The sequence below is a fragment of the Mya arenaria genome, chromosome 4 (assembly GCF_026914265.1).
Source record: "Mya arenaria isolate MELC-2E11 chromosome 4, ASM2691426v1".
NCBI lineage: Eukaryota > Metazoa > Mollusca > Bivalvia > Myida > Myidae > Mya > Mya arenaria.
The window spans coordinates 4,672,493-4,686,398 of NC_069125.1; the positions used below are offsets into that span (position 1 = coordinate 4,672,493).

General features: G+C 34.8%; 1 protein-coding gene across 1 annotated transcript; it reads left to right on the plus strand.

Annotated features, from left to right (window-relative positions):
• Window positions 1–580: 580 nt before the first annotated feature.
• On the plus strand, window positions 581–5,171 carry LOC128230242 (coiled-coil domain-containing protein 86-like). Its single transcript, XM_052942353.1, has 4 exons — window positions 581–744; window positions 3,157–3,286; window positions 3,920–3,994; window positions 4,207–5,171. Exons 1-4 carry the CDS (start codon window positions 674–676, stop codon window positions 4,270–4,272), a joined length of 342 nt encoding a protein of 113 aa, XP_052798313.1. The 5' UTR covers window positions 581–673; the 3' UTR covers window positions 4,273–5,171.
• Window positions 5,172–13,906: the final 8,735 nt, after the last annotated feature.

Below are 13,906 nucleotides of genomic sequence, written 5' to 3' on the forward strand. Positions count from 1 at the left end.
AAAATCAAAAAAGTTAGAGGTTGAAGTTGCAAAATTGCATTAATCTGTGCAAGCTTATGTTCTTTACAACTTGTCATGCGGACTTAACATTTTAACAATAATATGGTCCTGTATACAATTTAGTTGCGATGGCGATGTACAGACTTCAACTGTAACTTTCAGTGGCGGTTCAGCATACAGACTAACTGTAACTAAATTAGCATAAAACTTTGTACACATCTTTCAGATGACAAGTCAGTTCTCAAACACAAATCATGCCCATAGTTCTGACTTAATGCTTGTGGAATTATGCCTTTATAGCCATTGATAAACAAACCCAACAAGCATTGACATTTGCTAGTGGTCTTGTTACCTCGTTTAAACATTTTATTTAATGTTGTGAGGCTTTTCAACAATGGCATTGATAAAAAATCCAGAACAACATTTCAAATGCTCTGGCAGATATTTGGTTGGTTTAACAGAGTCACAATGTCTGGTGCGAGCAAGATAAATGCCTATGGTTTTCTAACTCAATGTATGTAAAAGTAAAGTATAATGTAACCCAATTACTTTTAGTTTTACTTAGCCTTCTATTATTTTCTTGCGTTTTAAATAAAAGTAAACAACGCGTGCGCTTTTATTGACTTTTCTCAATACTTGTACTTAAACATAGTTGTTTTTGAGGAAATTCAACATGGAACAGCTTAAGAACATACCAAAAGGAAAACCGAAGTCTGGTCGGGTGTGGAAACGAAGTAAAACTAGGTGAGTTTCAAAAGTCACATATTTTCGTGACCTCCATAAAATAAGCAGTGTGCTGGTGCAAGCCCAAGATTCATGTGGATCGAATCACATGGGGCAGTTGCGTTGACATGACCCATAAAATGACCACATCCCTCCTTAAAAAAACATTCTATCACACAACCCTGTATATCATTATCAACCAAAATTCCAAGAAAAAAATGACAAAAAATACTAATACGGTTATCATGTAAAGAACCTCATACGGACGATGGTATTTTCGTAAAGTTCGTAACAAACTTTTTTTCAACCAATTGTCTCGAAACAACTTGCATTCTACTCAGAATATAATCGAGTTTCATCAAATGTACAACTGTAATACATTTCCATTAACAAAATGGATACTTTAAGACCTAGTCCAAATAATTGTACTTTGACTGATTTTTTTAACATTTTTGATGTGGCAAATCCTTCATGTACAAATTGTTTTGTATCAAAAGTGGGTAGTTGTTCTGATCGGGATTCCAGGTTAAAGCATATTGCATCCATAAGATATCATAAAAACAAGAAATATTACTAGATAATGTTATTTTATATTAGTTTTTTTACACAAAAAATAAATATCCAACGAATAGTTACGAGTTTGACAGGTTTTCTTGATTTCATTCTGTCTAAACGTAATGATATATACATGAAGGGCACTAGCACAAATAATTGTACGTTGACTGATTTTTTTTAACATTTCTGATATGGCAAATCCTTCAGGTACAAATTGTTTAGTATCAAAAGTGGGTAGTTGTTCAGACCAGGATTCTGGGTTAAAGCATATATAGCGTCTATAAAATATCATAAAAACAAGAAATATTACCAGATAATGTTATTTTATATTAGTTCCGTACACAAAAAAATAAATATCCAACTTATAATTTGAGTTTGACAGCTTTTCTTCATTTCATTCTGTCAAAACATAACGATATATACATGAAGGGCACCTGCAAGGCTTCAGGGCACAGTTTTAAATCGCTCTGAACATTTCGGCCATGGCCAAGTTGTTACGATTGTATAATGAGGTCTATCTCGAAGCTTTGTCGGAGGAGGCAGAGTTATTACAATTGTATCGAGTTGTTCCTCTTCGCATAATTGTTGTCTATGTCAGTCAACTTTCGTTTTATTGAAAAGGTAAACAACTTGTTTTATTGCATTAAATGCTTGTTTAGTGCAAAATAACATTTCACTTACATGGTAAAATATGAATATAACTCTTTATGATCAATTTCAACCATAAAATACTTCACTTAAAACAATTTCAATTTTTTTAAAACACCCCCGTTTTTTGCACATTCCCGTTTAGACGTTAGAGATTGGAAGAATCCCGTATAACATGTCTATTATTTTAGACTAGAAGGGCACCTGCAAGGCTTCAGGGCACAATTTTAAAACAATCGGAACATTTCAGCCATGGCCAAGTTGTTACGATTGTATTTACGAGGTCTATCTCGAAGCTTGTCGGAAGTGGCCAAGTTATTACGATTGGATCGAGTTGTTCCGTTTGGCATAATTGTTGTCTGTGTCAGTCAACTTTCGTTTTATTGGAAAGGTAAACAATGTGTTTTAATGCATTAAATGCTTGTTTTGTGCAAAATAACCTTTCACTTACATGGTTAAATATGAATATAACTCTGTATGATCTATTTCAACCATAAAATACTTCACTTAATACAATTTCAATATTTTTCAAATACCCCCGGTTTTTGCACAAACCAGTTTAGACGTTAGGGATTGGAAGAATCCCGTATAACACGTATTTAAGACTACTTTAAGACCCAAACTCCGAAAAACCCTTGGTAGGCTATTCCTTACCACCATTGATATCTGTGTTTTCAACAAAATTTTGCTTGTTTCTGCAAATTGAACATATGAGAGATGCTGTCATCCCGCGTAAAAACCTACACTCATGACAGTTGAACTGTGTTGAAATTTTCTGGTAAAAAAGGTGTTTAATATGCATTTATGAAGAAAACATGGGCTACATGCCAAGATTTAATCATATTTATCTTTGCAGTAAAGTGTTTTTGATGACAAATATACTGAAATGACCAGTGAAGCCAGAATTCAGGCTTATATGTATTGAGTTTCAAAAAGCTTTAGTTTTAAACTCAAATGGAGGCTTATGAGGGGAGAAGCTTGGAAAGCATTTGTTTTCTATCCCATCACCAAGAGATCATCTGGCCATACTTCAAATAATGGTGATGTCACTGCCTTCTTGCATAGCTTCTTTCAGCTCTGTTTCACAGAATGACACCACCATATTTAAAGACCTCTGCAACTGCCTCTACTTATCAGTGACCTTATAGTGGGTCCAGGGATGTTAATAGCATTTACTTAGATTCACTTCGTTGTACTGTTTAAATAAACAGATTAATCCCCCCATTTCAGATTCTCAGGGATGACAATTGACAAGAATCTAAAGACGTCATGGGCAAAAAAGATGGCAATAAAAGCGGAGAAGAAATCGGTGCTGGAGTTCCAGAGACGACTGAAAGAAGAAAAGAACAAGAAACATGAGGTATGTCATCATGGTGAAGCCTAGTGCTGGAATGCAATAAGTGCAGATTTAAATAGAGGCAATTATTGAGTTCTTGCATTTAGGTGTGACGAATATTTGGTCGATTTATATACCTTTTAAATAAAATAAAAAATAACAATGAGTTGTGCAATGATTTTTAGAAAAATTGATATTAAGATACTCAACAGATTGTAAAGTGAACATCATGATCTCTAATATGATTTTACTTATTATACTAACTAAGTAAAATAACACATACCGGTACTGTAAATTTTTCTTAATAGTGTAAGCACGGTTTCTTTTGATTGTGATTGAAGTTGTGTTAACTTATGCTAAGTCAGTTTGATATTTTGTTGTGGGGGAGAATGTAGAAAACCGGCTTGTCCAACATGATGACCATGATCAAACCCACATATGTCCAGGCTAGGAATCAAACCTGGGACCACTGATGAGAAGCTTTTGCGTTAACTGCGACGCTAATTTGACAACCTGTTTTGTCAAAAGGCGGTTGAAGAAATGGTCATAATATCATACACTAGTGATACCTTAAATGTATCTGAACTGGATGAAAAACTGTACTGCCATACTTGAATTACAAATTATGTTAGTAATCAAGTTCAAATTGTTTTTTAGGAAAAGCGTGTTAGATCAGATGAAAACAAGAAAAGAAGACTGGAAAATGAACGAAAGGCTGAAATAGTTCAACCAGTAAGTTATACCTGCTCATGTATAATAGTCACATTTGGAAAGCTTTCTTGTCTGATGTATTTAGTAAACTAGTATAACTTAAAAATGGAGTACTAAGTTTGGAGATTCCAGACAAAGAAGTAGTTGTTTTAAAAATCTTGATACCAAAATAAATTGTTCATATAACTTCTTTATCTGCCATGATGTTTAATTTTTCTGCTGACCTGTTTCAGATCAAGAACACAGCAAAGATAAAGAGGATGAAAAAGAAGCAGTTGCGACAGATCCAGAAGAGATGAGCGATATGACTGAAAGTGATTTTCCAATCTTTTAACTTGTCTGTGACAGAAAAGAGAGAGAAATTCCACAGGATCTTCATCCATTTGTTAATGATTATAAGAAAATATCATTGCAATCTTTTTTTTTCAATATTTAGTTTTGAATTTGTATAGGAATAATGACCATTAAAGAAAGAAAGCATATTTGGTGAACTTCAGTGATAAGACACCAGACTATGGTTATTAAATTTTATTCAGTTATACAGATTTTGTACCATAACATTTTGCTAGGATTTTTTGGCAAATGTCCATTAGAAAGTTAATAAAGACAGCAAAACAGACGACAAAACGGCATTATGAATAATTGGTACTTATATTAGGAATGGTAGGTTTAGTTAAATTCACAGTTGAATTAAGTGGCAGTGTATGGTTGTTTGTTATATTATGGTCTACATATTTTTGTAAATTTTAACTCATTTGAAATGTTATATGACGAGTTGTTACATATATTTGTTCTATCATTCAACAACTGCGATTTAACCACTCTTTTCATGACTATTTTATTTTATTTTTTACCCGTAAAATGCATATTTAATATATGTGAATATTTCTATGTAGAAAATATATATACAAAGGGAATGAACTCTTCATATTGTGACTTGCTCACATCAAGCTATTACTTTCCCTGTATGTGCTAAGATTATTAAGTGAAATCTTATGGCCATTTTTTGCAATGTCAAATTGTCTCCCAGTGATTGCCCTGAATTCATGTTTTGTAAATCATGCGTCATAGAAAAGATTGTTTTACGGTAATCATTATTTGATCTTGCCTAATATGTTTTCATTATTCTAATGTTAAATGTTCACAAGATGCTCATGCACTGACATTTATATGAATCTTTCAATAAAAATGTCATTTTGCACAGTGGTTCAACATATCTAATTCGAGACCAGGATTTGACATAAAAGGGGGAGCATGTTTTGGCACACCTTTTGATATGCGCCCCCTCCCATTAATCTAAAGTGACATTCTTCTTCAAAATCAATACATACACATGTATAACAAATATAAATTTTGAGTGATACATCTTTAACTACTTACTAAATAATACATATGTGATGTATTGAAAATAACTAATACTGATCACAAGATTGTAACCATGTTTTTAATAGCTGAAAATGCAAAAATATTAAAAGATTGGTGTTATCTAAAAGATTTACTGTCATCTACTATAATCTCATAAGGTAGAAATACCGTGTTTTCTGCACCTTTCTTTCAAATTAAACTCGGTATCCTTCATAAGGACCATGTTTTCTATGTTTATTCATCCTTTTTAGTATATCAAAACAAATGTATTAATTGTGGTAAATCTTATTTGGGAGTAAGAGTGCATGTTTAAAATATAGGCTCTAAAAGACTTTATGGGGTATTCTACTCAGACTCCTCTGCATTCTGGTGTATTCTATGTACAGTTGCTACCTGGGACTACTCATTTATATGTAAATGATATGGGGCTTATTTTTGTTCGAAAATAGACTCGACTAAATTTTTATGCAAAGCAGTTCTGTGAATTCTATGCTGTAATCAAGTTGCAATTGATCCACATTTTATATGCGGGGACATCTTTATATAGGTTATAATCATTATGGTAGAATGATTACATTTTAAACTCGGGTAAATGTATGATGTATTTCACAGTCTTCATTCATATACTGGTATGAGCCATTGGCAAGTTATATTATTGCTTTTTTATAAGGGTGGATAATGGCATAGAAAGCTATGTTCTCATCAGTCCAATAGGTTATTATTATGGTTGGCCGATGGTCCATAGAAATATCTAGTCTTAGTTTACATGGGCTAATTTGAAATGAAAAAGAAATATTTGTTTAATGCCCTCAATTAAATGCTTCTAAACCTAGGGCCTGTGTCCAATGTATAGAATTATGTTGAATTGGATGCAATAATCCAAAGATTCAGGACTAAGTTAGCCATTTGATATATTAAAAGACCTGAATTTTTTTAGTGGTGAAATGTTTTTGGTAAACTACACAAGGGCTGCAGAGCAAACACTTACACATTAAAAAGGGATGTAACTCAACCATAATTTAAACCAGAGTTCTGGGCTAAGCTTTTCGAGTGCATTTTGTCTCTGACAACTTTTGTACCAAGTTTGTTTTTAATATCTTCAACTGTCTTTATGTATTTTTACAATGGCGGCACTAACAACGTTGCCAGAACTTTGACAATGCCACTTCTTCTTAGAAAAAAAGATGAGCTCCTGTTAAGAATTATAGGTATGAAAACTGAAAAGGTTTTTTAAACAAGTAAAATGCAGATTTTTTTAAAAATTGTTTTTGAAATTGTTCATGTGTTAAAAAAAGTTGGCATGCTATAATATAATATCAGATAGTTGGAAAAGGTCATTCACTTTTGGCTACAGGTGATAACATGGATATAATTACTAATTTATTCTTGAGCTAACTTGTGGACAAAGATTTAATGATAGATATTTTAGTTTCTTCTGAATCATAACCATTTATCATTTATGGGTGGCGATTCCTTTGATTTCTCAATGTCACTTCTTCGTGACCCCACCCTAGATGTTCTGACAAATCATGAATTGGAAAATGTATAAATATATGTTTTAAAGAGACGTAACCACTTTTTTTAAGAATTTTGTTTAATGTTTTGGCAAAGGTAAATTGTATTTCCCATGCTTTATAATTAGGCTTTACATAGCTACAAAATGATAAAACTGCAATGGTACGCGTTACATAATTGATGGCCAATCGTAGGGCGAAATTAGAGCCCACTCGTATTCTAGGATTTAAGTGATTTCTTTGATTTGTTTTTTGTTGTGGTTTTAATAAGCATAAAAATGAATTAATTCAGATGCAAAGCAAATATTAGAAAATCCTTAAGAAGTAGCTCATAAACAACTGCATTTTAGGTAACTAATACACTGATGTTAAAATCACCTGATTAGAAATAAAAAATATCTGGCTTCTAATTTACTGAAATGTATTAGAAATCTTAACAAATATTACCTTCTCATTGGACAAAATATGATGTTGAACACTTATATCGCAAAGACCACAAAACACACATACAGTATTTTAGAGGGGCACTAGAACCGATGCCTTTTTACTTTACAGCTAATGTTCATTCATTTTATTTTTCCATAATTTATACAAGATTACATTCATGCTCTAAAATGCAACTAAACCTGCAAAAACACTTTTATGAAGATGTTTAAGGTTTGAATTATTGCTTAATTATAAGAATTACAGAGCATTTAGAAGCACTTTAGGACCAGATTACTATCTTAAGAGATGGTGAATATTAAATGTTTTCAATTAACCTATGCTTAAATGATATATTGACTTTTTACAAACACATTACCATACTATTTTGTGAATTTGCTAATTTTGACTTGCTTTGATCTTTTCTAAGCATTTAATTTAGTTTTGCATTCAAAGGTTTAATGAAATTGGATTATGCTAAAAAATTATGTTCGTTGCAATCTCATATTTGCTTTGATTCAAAGTCAAAGACATTTAGTATAGCCCTTTTTATAGATAATTGTTTATTTGAAGGTATGCATGGAATTTATCGTTCAGGTTTGGCGCAGCCGGACGAACGATTAATGTTCATATTGATGTCCTAAATAAATGATTACGTTTATAATGGTTAAAATTAACAAAGCTTTACCTCACTAATATATAATTAGACAAAATATAAAGTAACACCTTCAATATGAACGACAGGTGCAATATTCTTTATGTTGACGATTCATGCTATACGCAAGATAAATAAAATGTCGATGAAAATTACCCTCATCTAAGTTGAAAAATGCTGTTATTACCAAGATCTATAACAAATGAAATTTGGTAGGCGGAACGTATTCATACACGTTCTACTAGCATTTCTCAGCCCTGACCGTATTATGCACCAGTCAATTGTAACCACGCCCCCGGCCAGGGAGGGTGGGGTTATAGCGGGGGAAATGAGCCGTGTTTATACTTTCCAGATGGCCCCGTAGTTCCGACTGAATGCGGTGGTTGTGTTTCGCGCCGAAAATAGCCGTGGGGCTTTCTTATGATGTCTCCTGAGTGCAGGAGGATTTTACAAGCAGTTTGTCCTCGCAGTGCGGGGATTTTACCTGGGAATGGCTCGACCGTAAGTCAAAGTCCCCACTTTTACCCCGGACCAGGGGTGGCTGTGGTTACAATTAACTGGTGCATAAACCGTTCCCTTGTCAGCATAACGATTTGCTCAAGTGCAAATGTATGCAATCAATACACATATATATTCTTTTGTGTAAGGAAATATTGTAACTTAATTTCCTTTATGGAAGTTGACGCTGTTTATTTACCATCCGTAAACCACAGGAGACAGAAGGAAACAATTTTCACGTGTTCATGCCTATATATACTATGTACACACATGTGTATAAAGAATGTATAGGTTAGTAAAATAAAGTATTTATATACACATACGTGTATACATATATAGTGTAGGAAACATAAACACATTTATAAACATACGTGTCTATAGTATATATTTTCTAGAAAAGTATAAAAAAATGTATTCATACATACAAATGTGTTCTTTGAGTATATGTGTCTTTAGTATATATAGTCTAGGAAAGTATATAAAATATACACATATGTGTCTATAGTATAATTATATAGCCTAGGAAAGCATAAACATATTTAATTGCAATTTTGTCTTTAGTATATATATATAGGAAATCATGAAAAATTTACTCATTTCGTGGACGGTTCTAATATTAAAGCTGCACTCTCACAGATTGAACGTCTTGACAACTTTTTTTTTTTTTTTTTTGTCTTTAAACGAGCCATTTTTTTGCGAAAATCCATGGACACAAGTTATATAAGACTGCTGACAAAAATATAGACCGCAGATTTTTATATTTAAGTTCAAAAATTGATGTTTTATGCATGTTTCTTAAACCGTTAGTAACTGTTTAAGCCATAAAACCTTAATATTCGAGCGGAAATATGAAAATCTACGATCTGATTTATTGTCAGCAATCATATATTATTGCCATTGGATTGCAGATATTTACGCAAAAAAAGGTTGTTAAACGGTATATCTGTGAGAGTGGAGCTTTAAAATGCATTCCATCATGGAAACATTATACAAACACATACTTATTTGCATTTAAACGTTCAATACATGATAAAAACAACATTATTTCAACGTAATAATCAATCTATGAACAATTTGTGTACGGTGTTCGGTCCGGGTTTCAGTAGCATGTTATCTCCCCTTACAAGCATCATATAGTGATACTGTTATGAAAGGGGAAGTAACCCTGCATGTAGTTTGAGTCCGTTGTGTGGTCTACCGAGGTCACCGCGTGGGCGACGGGGATTATCATCGACTGCAGTCCTCTTGATAAACTGTTTATTTAAGACCTCGCTGCCTCGGGTTACATTACACTTTGAATTTTAAAAAATGCAAAGCTTCACAATACAATCTCGTGCAAGTGTTGCAATTATAGTTGGACTATCCTTGGAGGGAAATGTTAGTAGGTATCTGACAATAGGTTTCGTGGGTGCATAGTTAACATGCGAGAGGTATTTAACTATTTATTGTCGCTTCTATTATATCAGTAGGTTCATGCCTTCCATCAAACATTGAGTTCTCCCATTTACACCATGCAAGTAAAATAAGCTTTTATGATATGTCTTTGTTAGTTGAACGTTTAATGTTACAACTTCTGTGAAATAGATCGCTATCATCAGGGTTACGACGAAAACTTATTCCTAAAAATTTGAGACACCTAGCCAAAAATTCTCGAAACTACATAAGTCCCTTATAAAAAGAATAAGCTAAGCTCACTAATTTCGTGTGAGAGTTTTCGTATTAATCACTAAGTCTTCGTTAAGATTTTTTAGACTTTAAATTCTAATTATCTTTATCATAATCGCAATAAACTATTTTTGTTTATCATAATTTAATTTAATTATGTGTTTTGGTTTATTGAATCAAGCTACTTAGGCTTGTAAAGCTTAAGGAATTTTGAGAAATCGGGGCCACGAATATTAAAATATCCTTTCTTACCCTCTTATATAAACGATGTGTGACGCTGGCCACAAAACACGCTGGTTTTAGCTAGAGAATTATGGAAGGGTCCTGCAACATGTCCTCTTTGGTAGTACCCTTCTACACCAGTATATGGACCAGCATGGGTACCCTTCTACACCAGTTTATAGACCAGCATAGGTACCCTTTTGCATTCATAGAATTAAATGCATTTGACTGTCAACTTTTCTTTTGTTTTGGTTAAAACTTATGCACCAGTCATTTGTAACCACGCCCCCCCCCCAGGTCCGGAGAATAGCGGGGACTTTGACTTTCGGTCCAGCCAAGCCCGGGCATAATCTCCGCCCTGCGGGGACGATCTGCTGGTAAAACCCCCGCCAAATGCCCCCTCACCCAAGGGACCCTAGCTATATTTGGCGTGAAGACAAAACCATCGCAGTCACCCGGCACTGCGGGGCCCCCAAGTCCGGAGAATAGCGGAGACTTTGACTTTCGGTCCAGCCAAGCCCGGGCATAATCTCTGCCCTGCGTGGACGATCTGCTGGTAAAACCCCCGCCAAATGCCCCCGCACCCAAGGGACCCTAGCTATATTTGGCGTGAAGACAAAACCATCGTAGTCACCCGGCACTGCGGGGCCACCTGGAAGGTAAAAACACGTCCCATTTCCCCTGCTTCCCCAGTATACCCCCCGACCTGGGGGGGGGGGGGGGGCATGGTTACAATTGACTGGTGCATTATGATAATGTTATAGATGCATACATAGTGTATATGTCAGCTTCAAGCTGTTCCCTCACTGAATGACCGTTTGGACATTTTTTATGTAAATCTTTGACAAACATTTATATAAGACTTCTGACAAAATATCAGATCGCATTTTTCATATTTACGTTAAAAAATAATGTATTATGGCTAAAGGCGTTACTAACGCTTTAAGAAAATTGAGTGATTTTTTGCCATAAAAAACAGTGAAAATGGAAACCTGCGATCTTATCGTTTGTCAGCACTCTTAACACTGGTTTCCCAGCATTAAGGCAAAAAAAAAATGACTGATTCTAAAACAAAAAATAAAAAAAGTTGTCAATACGGTCAATCTGAGAGATTGCAGCTTTAAACTATATACTACTTCTAGTTAACATGTACTTAAACAGCCCACTCCTTACTTAGAGCAAGCGTGTTTGGGCTGCTAACTATTTCCATATTAAGCTAATAAAGCACGTTTATTGACGTTTAATATTAATAAAAAAATCATGCGTCAAAGAATTTCAATTATCCAAATGTACTTCGTACCAATAGGACATCGACTCCTACGCCATTATGCCATATATATTAAATATTTCGAGGTTTGATATGATTTATAGAAGTTAAAAAGTAGCTGGCTGATTTTTCATTTGTGGTTTTAATAATTTCTGTTATTGATACAGCTTGCACGACCATGGCTAAGAATATCGCACGTAAATGTCACAGACTTAAGTTTAAAGTACTTTTGGCGTATTATTAAACTAAACATTTTCTACAGGGTTAGCATGCTTGTTAAGAATATTGGCAAAGGTTAATATGAGGAATACATTCTGAAGCTTCTTCTGTCAATTTACAGTTGATTGTAATCTCATTAAAATCATACAGTGACGTTCGCTTCGTTTCATTACATTCATAGTGAACGTCGTCAACCGATTATCGTAGCTTAATACATATGTTACTATATATAGTAACACATTTGTACAGGGATTTCGCGATTATTTGCATGACCCAGCGATTATCAATTTTGCGGCGCGGGCCGATTATCGGTTATCATTTTGCGGCCCGTAGAACGTTCGCACGTGAATTCAATTTTCGCCATAAAATGAAATTTGGCGACTGTGAAATAATGTCTTGACTAAATAATTAAAATGTATTGATCTGCTTGAACATATATACTGTTAAAATTTTAAAGGGAGGCAAACGCGAACGCAGTTTAGGAAGATATGCTAGTGTTTGATAACCAGTGTGGACGGTTAGGGTGGCGTTTTAAATTCTGCGTTGACATTCAAAAAACAAAACAAAGGGAGTGGCAAAATTGAATTTACTTAAAAAACAGCAACTGTTCATACATGTTGACATCATTAATACGAGGTATTGGTTTATCTAAGTACAAGCAGTCATTCTACTTGCTAGGTGTGTTTATTGAATTGCTAGGTGTGTTTATTGAATTGAATTCAGTTATTCAGACCATGAACAGAAAGATGTCAGAAAAAAATCGGATAGACGTTGTGGACTGTTCAAAGTGATCAATTGAAATTGAAACGGAACATAAAAGTGACAACAAAATGCTCTTTGCGTGTTTGTCTCACTCTCAAAAACGAAATAAAAGTAAATTTAATTTGAGAGTGAGTTAACTCATCGTTGTCAAGCGAGAGCAAAATAAGCACAAATGGATAGCAGGTAAACTTTAAAAAGCAAACTGTAAACTTACAAATAAGAAAAACATACATATGTATTAAAGAGGTTAATACACGGCGTAGCCGGGCCGTTGAGTGAAAATTGGCCCTCGTGCTCATAATGGCCCGAGACGTAGTCACTCGGGCCAATTATCACTCAACGGCCCGGCTACGCCGAGTATTAACCTCTAGGTAACGTCGTGAAGCGATTACCTGTAAGTTGATTTTAATGAAGTTTGATTAGTGGTATTGGTCACGTCCCGATAAGTTATGTCGGCCAATGTCCGGTTGGTTGTGTCAGTTGGTACAGTGAGTTGTGTCAGTCAATTCTCAGTGAGTTGTGTCAGTCAATATCCAGTTAGTTGTGTCGGGCAATTCCCAGTTAGTTGTGTCAGTCAATTCCCAGTTAATTGTGTCGGTCAATTTCCATTTAGTTGTGTCGGGCAATTCCCAGTTAGTTGTGTCAGTCAATTCCCAGTTAGTTGTGTCGGTCAATTTCCAGTTAGTTGTGTCGGGCAATTCCCAGTTAGTTGTGTCAGTCAATTCCCAGTTAGTTGTGTCGGTCAATTCCCAGTGAGTTGTGTCAGTCCATTCCCAGTGAGTTGTGTCAGTCAATTCTCAGTGAGTTGTGTCAGTCAATTTCCAGTTAGTTGTGTCGGGCAATTCCCAGTTAGTTGTGTCAGTCAATTCCCAGTTAGTTGTGTCAGTCAATTCTCAGTGAGTTGTGTCTGTCAATTTCCAGTGTGTAGCGTCGGTCAATTCCCAGTTAGTTGTGTCGGTCAATTCTCAGTTAGTTGTGTCGGTCAATTCCCAATAAGTTGTGTCTGTCAATTCCCAGTTAGTTGTGTCGGTCAATTCCCAGTTAGTTGCGTCGGTGTCAATTCCCAGTTAGTTGTGTCGGTCAAATCCTGTTTAATTGTTGCGTTCCTTTCACGGTTGTTATGTAAGAAATAAATTGTTCTTAACCTGTTTAAATGTTTCTGCAAAGATGGTACCCACAATATCTTGAGGCTGAGCGCTCACAAACGATTACAACCCCAGCGAGCCCCTACTTAGTTTTCACTTTCCGTGCCCAACATTTACTAATACTACCTCGATAACTGTGACTTGCTTGTTGTCTTGTAAAGTCATCTGTCACTTTTCGGATAATTCGGAACTCCTCGG